This window comes from Stenella coeruleoalba, assembly GCF_951394435.1.
Source record: "Stenella coeruleoalba genome assembly, chromosome: 4".
NCBI classification, from domain to species: Eukaryota; Metazoa; Chordata; class Mammalia; order Artiodactyla; family Delphinidae; genus Stenella; species Stenella coeruleoalba.
In genome coordinates this window covers 65,305,671-65,323,809 of record NC_137149.1, presented here as the reverse complement: position 1 = coordinate 65,323,809, position 18,139 = coordinate 65,305,671, and the positions used below count along the sequence as shown (strand labels likewise).

The following is an 18,139-nucleotide window of genomic DNA, read 5'->3' as shown; positions in this document are numbered from 1 at the left end:
TCATGTAAACATTGCCCCGGTTCCGTACACAGTTTACAGTACACGACAATAAAAGATAACATTGAATTCACATTGTAGAAATGCCCACCACCTGCTTATCTTGTATTCTGCATTAAACTGAGAGCATTTTTTGTATATATTAGAATCAGATAAGAGGTTCAACAAAACAGCTATAAGCATGAGTCAAGGATATTTTATTCACTTGATATTTTATTAAAAACCACTGTTGCCCTCCTATTAAAATATAAATATTTTCAATAAATATTTATTGATGACATGCTTTAAAGTAATGGTGATGATATTAATATTTTATTACTTATGAACCTTCTGAAATGCATTGTTCCCCCGCTCTCCTGTCCTGCAGAGACAGGTCATGTATTCACTCCACCATTTTTATAGAAGAAAAGCTTGAGCCCCAAACAGGTGTGAAGCCTTCCCCAGAGACATGCACAGCTAGTTGGCAGCCCAGTTTGGAAAGCCTACTGCAGCTTGGTGCTTTAGAAAGTCCAGCTTCAGTATGTAGCATCAAAGCACAAAACAATAACAACAACAAACGGCAGAAAACAAACAAAACCCAAAAACCCAATAAAAAACTATCTAAATACAATGTGAGAATATTAACACTAGGTGGGAGTAAAAGGAAAACGGAAGCGGGTGTCTGCTGGGAAATGGTCACGTTTCATCTACGGATGACATACAACATCCTCAGGAGGAATTCCAGAGAAAAGGAGGCGGTCACTCACTTGTGGCAACTCCCCACTTAGCAGAACCCCACACCGGTTTCCCACCTGTGAGCCCCAAAACCTATAGCTAGAAGGAGAACAGTCTGCCCTCTCTGTCTGGTAACAGATTAAATTTGTACTCATCTAAAGACATTTCTGGGACATTGGCATAATTTTAGATAACCAAAAAACACTGGTGTCATTCCATGTCTCCTGCATAAATTTACCCACAAAATAAAGATAATTTAAAAACTGGAGATATGAGAGCTAATTAGGATGAACTAATATCCAGATATTTATTTATCCAGCAATTATTTATCAAGTGCCTGCCATGTGTTGCACACCGCTCTAGACCCAGGGAAGGCAGTAGTGGAGAAGACAAATGAAAGACCTGCCCTTTAGAACTTATCTCCTTAGAACAAGTGAGTATGTGGGGCAGTGGGAGGAACAGAAAATAAACAAGTAAATAAATGAGAGGAAAATTTCAGATTGCATAAGCACTGGGAAGACAAGCACCGTAACCCCTGCGGGTGGTACTTGAATCAGGTGATCAGAAGGCTGCTCTGGGGAGGTAACATTTGGGGAAGAAATGGGAAGATACATAAGTATTAGCCAAAGAGAGACCGGAGACAAGAGTTCCAGGCAGAATGAACAGTAAGTAGAAAGGCCTGGAGACAGGAGTGGGCTTAGTATATTCCAGGGCCAATGTGGCCAAGCAGAGTGAGTGGAAGGAGGAAACACATGACATGACAGCCAAGGTGTACACAACATCCAGGCTCAGGTAAGGTGTCTAGATTTTTTTCTAAGTACGATGTACTTAGAAGTACATCAGATTTTTAAGATGAAGACTGAAATGATCTGATTTATACTTTTAAAACAGCATCATAGGCAAGTAGTATTAAAACAAATTTATAACTATATATAGAAAATTGGTGTTTATTAAAAAATCACGGGTATCAGATAGATGAATAAAACATCATAAATAACTTATAACGCTCAGCAGTGTTATCATGAAGAGAGTGTAATGAATTTGGAGGAAGTTGTCTAGGTTTTAATGGGTAAAACACACATTAGCTATGAGCTACTGGGAGGTCACTTGATCGAAGTCTCAGTTTTCCCCTTAATAAAAATGGGGATTTGGGGGCTTCCCTGGTGGCGCGGTGGTTGAGAGTCCGCCTGCCGATGCAGGGGACACAGGTTCGTGCCCCAGTCCGGGAAGATCCCACATGCCGTGGAGCGGCTGGGCCCGTGAGCCATGGCCTCTGAGCCTGCGCGTCCGGAGCCTGTGCTCTGCAACGGGAGAGGCCACAGCAGTGAGAGGCCCGCGTACCGGAAAAAAAAAAAAAGGGGGGGGGGATTTTGAAAACCTAACCTTCCGTCCAGAACTGTGGTGAGGAGCCAGCGGGACAATGTGTGCTGCTAGCATTTGGTAAATGGAAACTTGCATATTCACACTCATTTGGTATACGGAGCATGTCCCTTTTTGTTAAGTAAGTGCATTTTAGTTTCAACTTTTCCATCAGTCAGCTGCCAAAGACTAAAATAAGTTTCACTTATTTTCTGGCCACCTTTGGATAAAAAACCTCACATAAATGAATCAAGTCAACAGATGTGTATAGCTTGCTCTCTCTCTCTCTCTCTCTCTCTCTCTCTCTCTCTCTCTCTATATATATATATATATGGTAAGAAATGACTAAAAACAGGAAGAAAAGTTTTAATCTTGGATAATCCTCAATTACAAAAAGTTAATGACGCAAAAATGCATGCTTCTGATATGATAGAAATGAAATCGTGTCTACTAAACTCATATTCCAAATCTAAAACACACTGTGACCTATTTCAAGTAAGGCTGTCCACATGTTCCTTTATGTACTCAACAAATATTTATTGGGCGTGCATGATGCTCTGGCCCAGAGCTGGGCACGGGGGACACAAAGGAGGACAGGGCAGACCCCAGGTCTATCCCTCATGGGGCGCGCTCACTAAGAGATTTAAAACCTACAGGAAGACCAAAACTGGGCACATGTGTAGTTCATTGTCATGCTACCTAATGCATGGCCATCTTGAGTTTTTGAGAAGGTGAATTAAAGACATACTCTGCACACATTCTGTGGAATCCAATTCTTAAAAGATTAAAGATTAGATTCCTTAAAGAAACAATTGTTGAGACATCCAGGAATGAGGCTGATGTTCTGATTCAACCACAGGCTGTATTTTGTAATTCTTTTTAACACTTAATATCCAGCTTATGGTAGCCTCTCAATGATTGTTTAATGGTTATGAAATACAAACTGAAGAAATCTGTGTCTATCTGCAATTTTAAAAAACCCCTCAAATCCCTACTGTGGGACAGAGAGGTTCTGTTTCATACCGACTCTTCCAACAGCTGATATAATAGCTCTTCAAGGGGCACAATACTGTGAATACTGCTACAGAAGATACAAGACCATCCAAATGTTAGGAAATATACCAATGGGCAGCTTATTTTTTTACTGGACTGTAATAAACATTAAAGGTAAAAATTTTAAAGGGTTGCAAAATCCAGCTTACTCTATACATCATTCAATTCAGAAATTCAAGTCTAATAATTATCCTAGAGTTTGGGGGAGAGCAGAGACACCATCTAGACCTTGAACCCAGGGTTGGGAAGTTCATGCTTAATCTCATGGGAAATCACTTTATTCTTTGCAACAAGAGATTACATCATCATCTCATTTAGCTTGGTTTGCACAGCTGCAATAGGCAACTATGATCACAAAATTACCTGCTTTGTGTCCCTTTTAATTTGGCTCAAGAGTGTTTTCCTATGCAGTTTCCTTGATCACTTTCTGGTTTGACTATGTACCCTGGACAAAGGTGTGCGCACTTTCATTTAACCTAACACGGCAACTGTTTTTGAACCTAAGCATGAGATCAATTTAACCTTGACTATAAACCTGTTACAGATGTCATTTTTAGAGATTTCTTTTTAGAGTTGCCTTGGCAAAGGCAGGCAAGTTAAAAAACCTTTTCTGAGGTCAAGAAAAAATTGACTAAAACGTGGGGGAAAGTGAAACTTGAACCAAAGGGGAGTTTCATTTGAACAAAATAGTGATGGAATGCAAATTGCCGTCATTAATATCTACCAAATGTTTGTGGGGTGCTATGCCTTGTCTAGACTGTGTGAAGTATAGGTCTATTTAAGCCATTTGCCTTCAACATACCTAAAGAGATCATAAGGACTTTAGAAGGTCTTTGTAGACTTGAAATTCCAAGAAATTGGGCCTAACTGTGAATTCTAGGGCTCAACAGTGCTGTTACTATCCTAAGACACCTCCCAAGGCAGCAGCTGCTCCCCAAGCTCATCTCCTTTCTCCCCTAGACACACAGCTAGGCTACATCTCTCAGCCTCTTTTGAAGTTTTCTGTAGTAATATAAGAGTTCTGACCAATGGAGAGTGGGCAGAGTAACATATGTCATACCTACGCCTGTCCCTAAAACCTCTCCCAAGCAATTCTCCATTCCCTCCCTTGCCTCCCCCCATTCACTAGTTAGATGTCAGCACCAGGGAAGACTTTAGAAATCACATGTTGAGGATGGAGTCTCTGTTAGCTGGGGTCCCTGAACAACGACCGGGAGCAGAGTCATCGCCACCCTTTCCTGCTGCCAAAACTGAGCTACACGAGAGTGAGAAGGACGTTTTCGTTGCATTAAACCACTGAGAGTTAGGAGTTTATTAGTTACAGCAGCCAGCATTACCTTAACTATTAAAGCTCTCCAGGAGGTCTTTTCTCAATAAAAAGGGGCCTTACTTTGCCAAACTGTACCCAGGAAAATCCTGTCCTAAAACGCAAAATTAAACACCTGGGCACATCCTTTCCCCTGGGTCTTGTTGGGAGGCAGCAGGACGCAGAAGAGTTCAAATTTGGGCCATTGTAAGCAAATGGACCCATTTTTATTTTCCTACATTTGCTAGGGGTAAAAAGTCTTCTTGCCTATCACTTCTGCTCTTAATACTAAAACAAACAAACAAACCCAAAAAGCAAACAAAAAAAGCCAACAGTGATGAAATCATCTATAAACATGAAAGGGAAACTCCAGCAATTATCTGAATATCTTGGAGTCCTTTTGATTCATTTTCAATGTCTCTCACAGTCTCACCTTTGCATACCATCCTTGCTGTCTAGAAATTACAGAATTTTTGGATTAGAAAAGGCCTAAAAATCAGTTAAAAATCTAGGAAAGGAAACTGTCACCAGGCACATATCTGAGATCAGAGATCCTAAGTGGTAGAGTTAGGGTTACAAACTCAGGTTCCTACACTGAGAAGAGTGCTTTACTTCTTGCATTTCAATAACTAGTCTCCAGCCACCAGTCTCTGCCATCTTAATCAATCTGCCCAATGCACCCCAAACCGACCCCATCTAAACCCTGGCTTTGGCCATGTTGCTTCCTTCCTCCAATGACTCCCAGGCTCCTGAGTGCCCACAGGATGCCCTCCAAATGCCTTCACCTGGTAATCAAGCCCCTTCATGCCCAAGCTGCCTTTCCCACCGTGCCTCCCACGCAAGGTCCTCCCCGCTTTTATAAGCTCTAAGTTTAAGATGGCACATGTGATCAATGAACCGTGAAAGCTGGCAATACGTGAAGAGACTTTAGCGTAACCAAATAAAATGGCGCCTGAAGTTACACCGACACAGGCAATGATACGTGTAATCATCACTGTGCTATGTAGTAATTATGTACAAATGATTGTAATTGGTATTTCTTTTGCACAGCTAAAACCTGGTACTGCTGGGTTTACTGTCAGGAGGGTGGGAGAACACTTGGAATGCGAAATTGCTGGGATGCAGCTCGGAAAGGAAGCCAGTTCCTTGCTCTCCATACTTTTTCAGCAAGAAGCACTCAGAACCAAGAGTTCCAGGATTGAGACCCATAAAATTCCAACAGAAATAGGAACCTCCAGAGATAGAAAGACCTGAGGTGCAAATCCCAGCTCGGCAACTCCCTAGGCAAGTTATTTAAGTATTCAACATTGAGACTCAGTTTCCTCCTCTGAAAAATGGGCACAATAATACCTCTTGGTCATGGCATGAGAGTGTGAAATAATGCGTATCATACATTTGGCACAGGCCTGGTGTACAGTGCGCACTTCATAAATGGAAGTTATTAACATCTCTTCCCTGCCGCCCTGCCATCCCCTTCCCCGGGCTGCCAAGCAGGTTTGGACCCCAGCCCTGCCCACAAGTGGGAATCTGATGTGTTAACTATTGGCTCACTTCTGCTCCCAAGCATCCTGTCTGTGGCTAAAGCGAGGTTGGGAGTTGGGAGAGACGGAAGCACAGAAGTGAGGGAATGAGATAATGTCAGTCCTTTCGGAGGGCAGGCTTGCAAGGGCACGGTCGGTAACACTGGGGATGGGGAGGAAGGAAGGGAGGAAGCAGCAAAGCAAAGGCGGTAAGCAGTCCAAGGACAATCTCGGCGGCACCACAGCCGTGTCCGCAGCTGCCTCTGGCCCTGCTTCACTGCCAAAGCCTAGCTATCCTTTAATTCCTGCCAAGGCTCCTGTCCCCCCATCTCACTTGCTGTCCTGAGGGTGATGGGGAAAAGGCAAGTACTGAAGAGGCCCTTTGCTATCCTGGAAAGGGGAGGTCAGCTCCTAACGTGGCTAGTTATCATTCTGAATCAATTTCCTATTCATTCCACATGTTGTTATCAAACACCCCACACCAGGTGCCAAGCTAAGCCCAAACCCCACCAGGAAACTGGGTTCTACATGGGCCCGACACTAACACAGACGTGATATGGGTTACATAAGACGTTCCCCCCACAGAACACTAGTCTATGGGGAGATAGTTTCCAAGTTCTAAATGAGTGGCTTGGAAAAGAACTTTGGAAACATAGAATGTACATAGTAAGACGGTAAATTAAGGATAGACGTAGCAAGACAAGTGTAGGAAGCATTTCTGCTTCTCCTCGGGAAGCATGACATTTTTTTCAAATATTCGTGTTTGGTGCACAGCAGAAAGTAATCAAAAGTCTCCACGGCCAACAGATGTCATTTCCTAAAAAACAACCTAATCTCATTGAATCTCCTCTGAATAGAGACCATGCTGGCTGTCTACTGCCCACTGGATGCTGTTTAAACTCCTTAACATGCTATTCCAGGTCTTGTGCAAATGGACCTGATACCTACCTTTCCTCTCTGGCCTGCCCCATTTCATCCTAGGCTCTGGCCACAGTTCCTTCCGTGAACATGCAAAACTCCCTCACATTGCTGAGCACTTCCACAAGCTTGCTGCTCCCTCTGTCTGACTTGCCTTTCCCACAGGCCTCCCCTCTTTCTTTTTCCCCTTAATATGAAGAGGGAAGTCTATTTCTGCATGGTTAACTTTAGAAAGGAATCATTTATAAACTGGGTCCTTGGTGGGCTAAGAAAAGGTCCTCTCCTGTGGGTAACCGAAGGGAAACATTTAGAATGGCATGCTTGAGGCAAGAATTTTGCACACTTCACTGTGGGAGGCCAGCGCACCCAACCTGATAGCCCAGTAGAGACCATCAAAAAATGGATTATTAAGGAAATACAATTAGGGAGCTACTAAATCCTCTCAAATACAAGCAAAGCCTAATCCAGCAGGTAAGCCCACAGGCATCCAGTGGGATAGGCCGGTTTCTCCTCTGCCACACAAGCAGCCCATATTTAAACCTGTTGTTATATATATATTTTTTTAAGTCAATTGATCATTCCAATAAATGTGTAATAAATTTGTTCAGGAGGAAAGAGATTAAGCCTGTGATTTCCATGAGCAGAAGTTTAATATTTATCAAGGCACAGATTGATAGGGTGAAGGAAATCACATTTTGAGGGAAGTGGTTCCTGAATGATAAATATGCTAAAATAAGTTTCAAACACAGTGTTGGAAGCATGAAATCAAAACATACTTGCCATATATATTAAGAGAAAAGAAGTTGCAACAAGGATTATATACTTTTAAATGAAAAAAATATTTGCAAAGGTAGATGAGCTTCAGAACGTTTCAGATGCACACAAAAGCCCCCCCTCCCACAAGTAGATTCTTGTAATTGATGCTAGCGCACAGTTTGAATGGGAACAGTTGAATCCCCCCCTACACACTGTGCTGAGTCCCTCTTTTAAATAGAAACTGAGGGATGTTTATTTGGTGAGTATTCAAAGAAAAAAATAAAAAGGCAATACTGGAAGTCCATTTTGCTCATCATGAATCCTACAAATTCTCCTTCCATATCCTTCATCCGTTTTCATCTTTCCTAACAGAAGACTGTCAGGGATACTCAGTTCTTGCCTAAGGCCCTACCTAAGCCATGCCAATCTTCAAACAAAAAGCAGCTTTTCACTGGAGATCTTTACTAAAAGAGTGGGTTGAAATGTCCTTACTTGAACCTAAAAGCTTAATGAGTCTTGGTGCCAAAGAGCTGGGGACAGGCCAAGTCAGTGAGGCCAGTTGTGATTTGGCAGAAAGACAAGGGAGAACCCTACATAGGAGGCCTATCAAATTCTTAACCAGTCCACTAAGGCCAAAATCAGTAAGGGCAAAAGGACCCAAGTTTGCTGAGATTTAAGTGAGCATCTGGGTTAGAGAAAGAGCTCTAGATGAAGAGCTGGAAGACACTGTGCTCTACAACCTGGGGTCTCCATCTCATCATCAACAAGGGAGTGGTGGGACGATCTGATCCAGGTCGTTCACCTACTGCAGTTACAGAGAGGATAAAATAAGGGAAGGGTTTGTGAATACTGAACAAGGTAATGGTGACTGGAAGACACCAGTCTGGAATCGCCAACCACTGGGGTGACCATGCACACACACACACACCCCGACGCACATGTGCGTACATACATATATACATCCATACCTACGTACATACAGTTAGCTGAGGACTGTCCCAGGTTTCGTTTGTTGTTCCAGCATCTCAGCTGATTAACGCCTTCTTTCACTCTCAAAAGCGTTTTGTTTGATATATGGTCACTTCACTATTAAGCCATTGGGTCTAACTAATCTCATCTCCTTATCAATAGTTGAGGAAAATACTCCATGTATAGTTTATATTAGATAAGGTCTCTAACAATAGCCTATTGAAATGATGCAAAAGCATGAGCCAGAGCTCAGACCATCAAGTCAAATCATGATCAGTTGATTGGCAGTTCCCAGAGATGGCTATTAACTGACAAAAGTCTTCAGTGCCTCCCTCTACCAGTGAGACAGGACTTTTCGGAGCTGACCTCTGCCAGGGCCATGCAATACAAGTGACCTCCAGCTCCTTAGAAGTCTTCTTAGCTTCCTTGGTTTCCATGACACCACGCTCCCTGGGTTTTCTCTCTTCTCTCTGATAGCCTCTCTGTGAGCTTCTCTTTCTCTCATCTCTGACCAGGGAGAAGAATTCCTCAAACTGGAACCTTGCTCTGCTGCTCTTTCTTGATGTGATCTTTCCCTTAGAGAGACTGTCATATATCACAGCTTAACCCTGATGTCCACCCATGGCTGGCAAGTCCAATTCAAATAAGTTAAATCCATCATCTCACCCCTAAGTTCTGCCTTTGTCCCCAGTAGCCTACAGGACTCTCTGCCTGAGTGGACTGTCTGTACCCTAAACTCAGTCTGCCCAAACTGAAATCATGACCTCTCCCACCAAATAAAGGACCCCTTCCAACTTGCAGCAAGGGCCCACCCTGCTTGTCATTAACAACTGAAACGCTGAAGTGATTTTTTAGTCTTTTCTTTCATTCATTTATCCCTATACCCTACCAAGTCCTGTTGATCTCTTTTAAATTCCTCTTGTTTTCATTGCTCTGGAGATCACACCCAAAACTCCTTTTGTGGTTTCAAGACCCTGTGCAATCTTTTTTTTTTTTTTTTTTTTTTTTTGCGATACACAGGCCTCTCACTGTTGTGGCCTCTCCCGTTGCAGAGCACAGGCTCCGGACGCGCAGGCTCAGCGGCCATGGTTCATGGGCCCAGCTGCTCAGCGGCATGTGGGATCTTCCCGGACCGGGGCACGAACCCGTGTCCCCTGCATCGGCAGGCGGACTCTCAACCACTGCGCCACCAGGGAAGCCCGCCCTGTGCAATCTTGATCCTGCCTACTTCTCTTCTTCATCCATCCTCATCTCATATCATTGTCCTCCCTGTTTCCTACATTTTCGCCAAGTAAGTCTTCTTGCAACTCCTATAGTACATGGAGCTTCTATCTTAAGAATCTCAAACATGTTATTCTCTCAGCTAGAACATGTTTCCTCCCTCCTTTCACCTCTCTTCCCTCTTTCTGGGCCAATTTCTGCTCTTCATTCAGGTCTCTACCTACATGTCACTTCCTCAAGGAACTCTGAGGTTAACATACCACATGGGGTCAGGATTTAGATTCCAGATCTGATCAGGATGCCCCAGTTACATAACGTTATGGCATAGTTTACTAGTGTCTATAGTCACTTGCCACACCTGTAAGCAGGTTCTTAAAAAGGTTAATTGGATGAAGAAAGGGACACCTCCCGCCCCAACCCCCTGCCAGGCAGATCTCCCCTGTGTTTGCCAAACACATCATCCTCATTCCTGTCCCCAAACCTTTCCCCCACTCTTGTTCCTGTGTAGTCTGCCCTCTCTTTCCCTCAGCCTATTCTCACCTTAAGTAAAGATGTAACATCTCTCCAATAACTGTCTCCCAAACTACAACAATCTCCCCTTGTTTAACTTCTATTAAATTTGGGGATTAAATCTTAGTCACTTTTGCATTTACTCATACACTGGTTTACACAGTAACCACTGCTTTGTGTGTGCGCCAACGCCCAAGCCCATTATAAAACTCTTGAAGATCAAGGATCAAGCCTTACACGCCCTTTTTATGCCCCTCGGTGCCTAGTGTGGGGCTGTGCAGAACAGAGTCAGTATCCAGTAAGTCCTCCGTGTGACAAAATGTCTCCACGGGAAGCTACGCCATCAACTCCCAACCTGTCCTAGAAGATGAGTGCGTATCCGTGGCACACCACGTCTTATGTTGAAATCAGGACAAGAATCTAAGACAAGCCCTCCTTCTTAGAATAAGCAGCTCATTCATCGGCAATGATACAGACAAGTATTTGCCAACAGGTTTCTTATCTTCAGAAAATTATTTCAGCAACATAAGAACTGAGACAAAAATCCACTGAGCCATTCTTTATTGGTCACTTATTGGCAGACCAACATACTCGGACTTTGCATTCCATCAAAACGTGTCTGCAGGACAAACCCCAGAAGTTCACTTCTATGACTCCTAAGAAGATAGAGCTATCATGGAGAATCTTATAGGTAAAGAAAGCAGAAACTTCCATCTGTTGAACTCCCAGTCTTCAGGGATGGGTCCATTCTTTATGTAAAATTGTGTGTGTGTGTGTGTGTGTGTGTGTGTGTCTGTGTGTGTCTGTGTGTGTGTGAAGGAGAGGGAGGGGTAGAGTGTGGAGGGAAGGAGAGAAGAGAAGGGAGAGAAACAGGATAATACTGATGATGACAGCAAAAAAACTGGGAGAAAGTTAATGATCTAATGAGGATTAAATGCCTAGGTAGAACTCTTACTACTGGACTCAATTTATCCAACAGCTGTTTGTAACAGATGTATTGTGTGCCAGACCAGTGTCCAAGGGGGGAAATCCGAAGATAAATAGAAGAGGTCTTCAGGAAGCTTTCAATCTGGTACAGGAAGGAGACGTGGGATAAAGAGGTCGAGCGCTGTGACAACAGCTAGTGCGGAGGCTGTACAGGTACTTAGACGCCAGGGAGGAACCCACTAACTCTGCCCAGAGTGTTCTGGAACAACTTCCCAGAGAAAGAAACCACAACATACTGGAGGAAGCAGGAGGAAATGACATCACCACAGAGGTCCAGGCCACTGTTTTCAAAACAATCGCTCTCAGCCTTGAGCTCTGACAGCCAAAGTTCATTATTCACAGATGATCAAGTTTGTAAGGGACCCAAATGTTCTTGCCCAGTTTTTGATCACAGGCTAGGCAAAAGGAGCTAGGAAGTAAGCCTCCAGTTGGTTCATCCTGTGGCTTGCTGGCAGCCCAGTGAGAGAGCTGACGGGTGCACAGTGACACAGAGTTGCACTGACTGTGTCATATTTATAATTGACTTTAGGCCTATCTCCAACAATAATAATGAAAATGGCGAGCGATCCGGGATGCCAGCCCAGCGCCAGACACCGCGGAGCGGTTCACATATTCTCTCACTGGAATCTCTCAAGTATCTTATGAGGTATGAATTTTCCCCATTTCGTGGACAAAAGGAGAAAAGCTAACATTTAAGTGCCTGCTATGTTACAAGCACTAAAGAGTTTATACACATTATCAATTCATTTACTCCTCTGAACAGCCCCATGAATTAGGTATACTTATATCTGGTTTTATAGATGAGGAAACTGGGGTTCAGGGAGGTGAGGTAACTTGCCTAAGGACACACAGGAGGCAAATCTAGGATCTGGACTGGCCACTAGGTTGAAGCATATGAAATCACATTATCTGACTGGTTTTGTTCTACTAATACAACAATTGCATTGGATTCAACCTAGGAGTTCCCAAATCCATTCACTTTCCACTATGCTCTCCATAAACAGATTTGAACTGGCTTTTGTTAAATATATATTCTTGGATAGTAACCAAAAAGAATGAAAAGGGTGAGGCAAGGATGTGAAACCAAACCACAGAGAACAAAGGAGAGCGTATACACTGCAACTAGATGCAATTATTATTATTATCATTTTACTGTACTAACTTTATCTCTTTCTGTCTATGCCTCTTTTGTCCTGAAGCATTTGCGTATAGTTGTAGGGTATATGGAGTATCATTACATTATTCTTGTCACTTCTCTGTAAGTTTAAAATTTTTCAAACTAAAAAGTTGGCAGGGTGGGGTGGACTTGTAAAGAGACTCATGAGAAAACCTTTCTTGAAAAGGTATTTGATTTCCCCAAATAGCGCTTTGCACTGCCTGAACTACTTAACTTTATGAGGGTAAGCAATTCACATCCAAAATTAAGTCCATAGTCCTCATGGGCTGGCAAATTCTTTCTGTAAAGGACCAACAGGTAGTAAACATTTTTAGGCTCTGTGAGCCCCATACAAACTCTTGCTTTGTTTCGATTTGTTTTGTTTTGTTGTTTACAACTCTTTTAGAATGTAAAAACCGTTCTTAGCAAGAAGGAAGGCCTGCACAAAAACAGGACATGGGCCAGAATTTGCCAACTCCTGATACAGACGGAATTCCATAGCGTTCTATCTATATAATAAAGTCTTAGGAAAACAAGTCAGAAACTTTCCTTTCTGGAATATTTCACAACAGTCTCTCTGATCTGGGTTCAGGGAACTAGATGACAGTCATTACTGGCTCCATACTGGGAGTGGCTTCCTTAGGGAATAGTCTTTGCAGCCTTTCTTTTAAATTCTTAAGTCCCCAAGTACACAATGCGGTATTCATTTAACATTTCTAAAAGCATGACACTTGTCACACATTTGCAGCTTTGTCAAACTTTGACCCTAGGCCATTTAGTTAATGCTCAGCGGAGAGCTCACATCGTTTGAGCATTTAACCTCCAAACTTCAACTACACACACTTGGCAAAAACAACAGAGGAAAAGAGAGACAGAGCAAAAATACATCTACTATAATTCTATCTGGCACAGGCACTCTATTTTATTCTTGCCATTAGTTATACATTTATGCATAAGTATTACTGTTTTCGGGGGTACATGTGCGAGGGCAAGTGTACTGCATTTCACAGGCGAAGTAAAAGAGCTCCCAGGGCGATTCTGAGGCTACTCAATTTCCATCTTATGTGCTGCCTGGAGGTGCCAGTCTTTTCTCTCCCCTATCTCTGTAGTCTTTAGTACAGGTCCACCAACCTCATTTGTCGCCATCAAGTTTGGACAGGCTTACCTAAGAATACTGAAACCCCTACACTGTCAGCCGACCATAGCCTCCTACCCCCTCAGCTCTCTCACGCCCTCCCTCTCACTGGACTTGCCTTCTTGTCTTAAGACGGTCCACCAGGCCCTTGATGCTTATATTTTTCCAAGACCACCAACCCCACACAGTCCTCCTTCTTCCTCTGTCCAGCTGAGACGCCGTGGTTACCCTCTGTACTGCATTTCTCCCCAAACTCTAGGTTTTCCGGCACCAACTCCATCCCACCGCCACCACCCAACCTCTTGCTTTTCTCTCCCATTAAAATCCCAACTCTGGACACAGGACAATGATTAAGAGCAAAAGCAAAGGAATCAGACTTCTGAATTTAAATCTTTCTCATCTGGTACAACCTTAGCCTAGTTATTTAATCTCTGTACCTCAGTTACTTGCTCTGAAAAATGGGTATCATAATAGTCCTTGTAGGCCACAGGTAAGTTTAGAATCGGGCTGGCAAGAGGAAAACCAGACCCCAGGCCCAGAATATGCCCTTCTGTTTGAGAAGAACTGTGAGGTTTTTTTCAGACTCATAAACAACCACGATATTTTTTTTAACATCTTTACTGGGGTATAATTGCTTTACAGTGGTGTGTTAGTTTCTGCTTTATAACAAAGTGAATCAGCTATACGTATATCCCCATATCTCCTCCCTCTTGCATCTCCCTCCCACCCTCCCCATCCCATCCCTCTAGGTGGTCACAAAGCACCGAGCTGATCTCCCTGTGTTATGCGGCTGCTTCCCACTAGCTATCTATTTTACGTTTGGTAGTATATATAAGTCCATGCCACTCTCTCGCTTCGTCCCAGCTTACTTTCCCCCTCCCCGTGTTCTCAAGTCCATTCTCTACGAACCAGGACATTTTCAGTGAACAAACAGCGTGGTGTTTCTCCACGATTGCAACCAACATTTAGAGCCAATCCAACTCAGAAGAGGTGAACTGCCAGTTTTCAAAATTTGAAAATATAGAGAGTTCTTATGTTTTCAAGTATTGCTACATGGGTGGTGGTTGAGAGTTAGAACTTCTCAATCACCAGCATCCACAAAACTCTCTCTGGTTCTAGAGCGTGGCACAGCCTTAGGTATTCTCATCTACTCTCCAAAGAGAACCCTCACTTTCCTGAGACTCTCCAAACTGGGTTTCCTGCCTTTCAGGCCCTACCATCAGCCCACCCCATGCCTGGAACAGTGCAAGTCCCCCTCCTTGTCAGATTAGTCTCTGGATACGAGTCCTTGCTAATCTCAGTCTGCAGCAGCCCAATACGCTCCGGTTCAGATCACACTTAGCCACGCCCCCATCCCTGACAAAAAGGAGAGGGAGATCTTCTCCTTTCACTGTCCCGACCTTCAGTGCATTCTGCTCCTGAGTCTTACTTCTGTCTCTCATTGTGCTGTGGGCCCTGCACTTAGAACTCTGTCTGCGTCTTGTTGGTCTGGCTGCTGTCCCAGCCTTCTCTCCGAGGCTCGGCTGGGACTCACGCTGCTGGCTTTCAGGACACCAGTGCAGTTCATTCCACCTTCACAAACTCTGCACCAGGACTGCCAGAGGGAGTCCCACGGGGAAGCCAGGACTTGACCCTGGTCCTCAGACTCCTTCAAATACGCCAGGGGGTCTAATCCTCTGTGGTTAGAGGAGTTAAACAATAACTCACTTGTCCTGGGTTTTATCCTACCTACCTAGACAGTAACATTTGTCCACATCCTCTGTGTTGGCCATTTCCCTCAGCTCACCCGCAGGCTGTCAGCAGTCAAAACCCTTTATTTATTTAAAGAGGCTCCTGGCTATAATCTGTGCCTCCATGCTGTCTAACCATACTATTTCCTAACCATGGTCTGGACCTAAACCCACCTCTCCACCTCTCAACAACCCATTCATTAATGTGTTTGTAAAAGGCCAACAGTTCGTGCCACTCCACACGAGAGACTCCATCCTCCAACTCAGCATCAACTGGGTAAGAAACAAAGTCCATGTGGGCAGATGTCTCTGGATCCAAGCCTTGTCTTCAGACAAGCCTACCTAATCCAAAGGGAGGCAAGCGATATTATTCTATAACAGATTTACTCATATGATGGAGAGGTGGACGCCTATAAGAATCTTTGGAGCTAATGTTAGGAAAACAAAAGTTGGTACCAAAGACCCACTTCAACAGACTTAAGAGAGCATGATGCACATAAATTACATCAGATTCTGGCTCATCTGTTAACATCAGGAGAGGGCTAAGCCCAGAATCATTGGAGGAGCAGATGCTAGAACACAAGAGAAGTATTTAGAGCCTGTCTGAGTTTGTCTCCGTGAGATGCTAAACTAATTATGGTTTACCTAAGAGATGAGCTCTGATTTAGATTTAATAAAGGGAAAAGAGGTGGTGAGGAAAGTAACGTATGAGAAGAGGGGAGAGACTCCACAGGAAAGAAGGTATGGAAACAGAAATCAGGGGGTGTACAGGCTTCCCTGGTGGCATAGTGGTTAAGAATCCACCTGCCAATGCAGGGGGATCTTCTGGGAAGATCCCACATGCCGCAAAGCAACTAAGCCTGTGTGCCACAACTACTGAGCCTGCTCTCTAGAACCTGTGAGCCACGACTACTGAGCCCGCGTACCGCAACTACTGAAGCCCGCGCACCTAGAGCCCGTGCTCCGCAACAAGAGAAGCCACCGCAATGAGAAACCCGTGCACCACAACGAAGAGTAGCCTCCGCTCGCTGCAACTAGAGAAAGCCCGCGTGCAGCAACAAAGACCTAACGCAGCCAAAAATAAATAAATTTATTTAAAAAAACAAAAGGAAGAAATCAGGGGATGTAAATTTCTCTTTGAAGAAAGAAAGGCAGTGGAGAGCAGAAAAAATAAACACTGACATGAACTATGTTGAAAATTGCTGCATAATAATCAACATTTGTACAGCAAATGTAATTTTTTAAAGCACCTTATCCACATTATCCTCTTGAAATTCACGACAAACTTATGAAATAGGCAGGAGTTGTAAACTTTTTACTACCCCTTTAAAGAGAAACAAATGAGACTCAAGGAGGTTATATGATTTAAGGGGTGAAGAAAGGATTTGAGCCTCTATAGCTCAGACTCCAAAACCCCTGCTCTTTCAACTACTTCGGTGGATCTCAAACAATATTCTGCAAGTCCCAAGGTAAGAGTGCATTCTATGTGATTCCATTTACATAAAGTTCAGGATAAGGCAAAATAGATGCTATGGTGATAGAAATCAGAACAGTGCTTTTCTATAGGTGGTTGACATTGACTGGGAAGGGACATGAGAGAGCTTTGTGCTCTATATTTTGCTCAGGGTGTAGGTTACATGAATGTACACAGTTTACTAAATCCACTGGGTTGTATATCTAGGAGCTGTGCATTTCATGCATGTACATTTCAACTCAATAAAACAAAAATCAGTTATCCAAATGACAGAACCTATCAAATGAATTCAAAATACAAAATCTTGATTTGAAGTTTATGTCCATCCCTCTATAAGTATTAAGGCTCTAGCTTATTTTGTGTCTGGAAGCACTTCACAGAAAGCTCTTGAATCCATCATCACAGGAGCACTCTATGACAAAGCCCAGGTTCAAAACACAAAAATTGAACACTGCAGTTATTTTGTCAACAGCACAAATTAAATATATTCAAAATACCTCAGGGAAGTAGGCCTAGTGAGGAAGATTGCCTGGCATGTTTCAAGATGTTGTCAGTAAATAGAAAGCCCTGCTTTTACTTGGCACAAGCTGTTTTTGTTTGGAGGGAATAAGGGGAGAAAAGCTGCTTTTTTTTACCACAACTTGGTCCACAACCTTCCAATTACTTGGGCCTGAATTCCTACATTGTAAAAGTTGGTTGGAACTGAGTAGCAGCTACCAGATATTCCTTCTTTAACTAATTTGAAATTGCCAAGGTCCCCACCACTCCCTACTGCCCCAAGGCTACTTATCTTTACTGCCTAACCCACCTAAGTGATTTGTTTTAGAATTTCAGATTCAAACTGTGAATAAATTCAAAACAAACACTAGAAGTTTTTCAGACAAACTGAATAGCATTAATGATTTTTCTTGAATAAAACCAACTGAATATAGGCTATACTTACTCGCAGAGAAGGATTCCATTTTCTAACCCTGTCCGAAAATCTTTATCACCAAAACTTCTGCCAGTTACTTGCTGGAAAAGAAAAAAAGAAAAACAGAGCATAAATTTTTCTTTTTTAATCAGGAAGCTCAGTGATTTTTTTCCAAGATATTTCAAGAGACTTGAAATAACTGGTGGCACTCCAAGAATGGGAAAAATCTGTTAGGTCTGAATTTCCTTTCCATGTGTAGCTTTGCTTAGATCAGCTAATCTTAAATTTAGACCATTTCTTTGAAGTTTTTTTTCCTATCCAATACCTTAAAAAATATCTGTTCTTCCTGATAAGGATATTACTTTTGGGGTTTGGCCATGATAAGTCAAGGCCACAGCCTCTTTCATCCTGAGGGTCCAAC

At 43.1% G+C, this 18,139-nt stretch overlaps 1 protein-coding gene across 6 annotated transcripts in view; it reads right to left on the bottom strand.

The window, feature by feature from the left end:
* The window catches only part of LIMCH1 (LIM and calponin homology domains 1), a 342,867-nt gene that overhangs the window by 180,751 nt on the left and 143,977 nt on the right, over positions 1-18,139 (bottom strand). For all 6 annotated transcript variants that reach the window (XM_079919399.1, XM_079919394.1, XM_079919397.1 and 3 more), the window contains exon 2: positions 17,749-17,819. In XM_079919399.1, the coding sequence (XP_079775525.1) occupies positions 17,749-17,819 (71 nt within the window). The remainder of the gene's footprint in view (positions 1-17,748; positions 17,820-18,139) is intronic.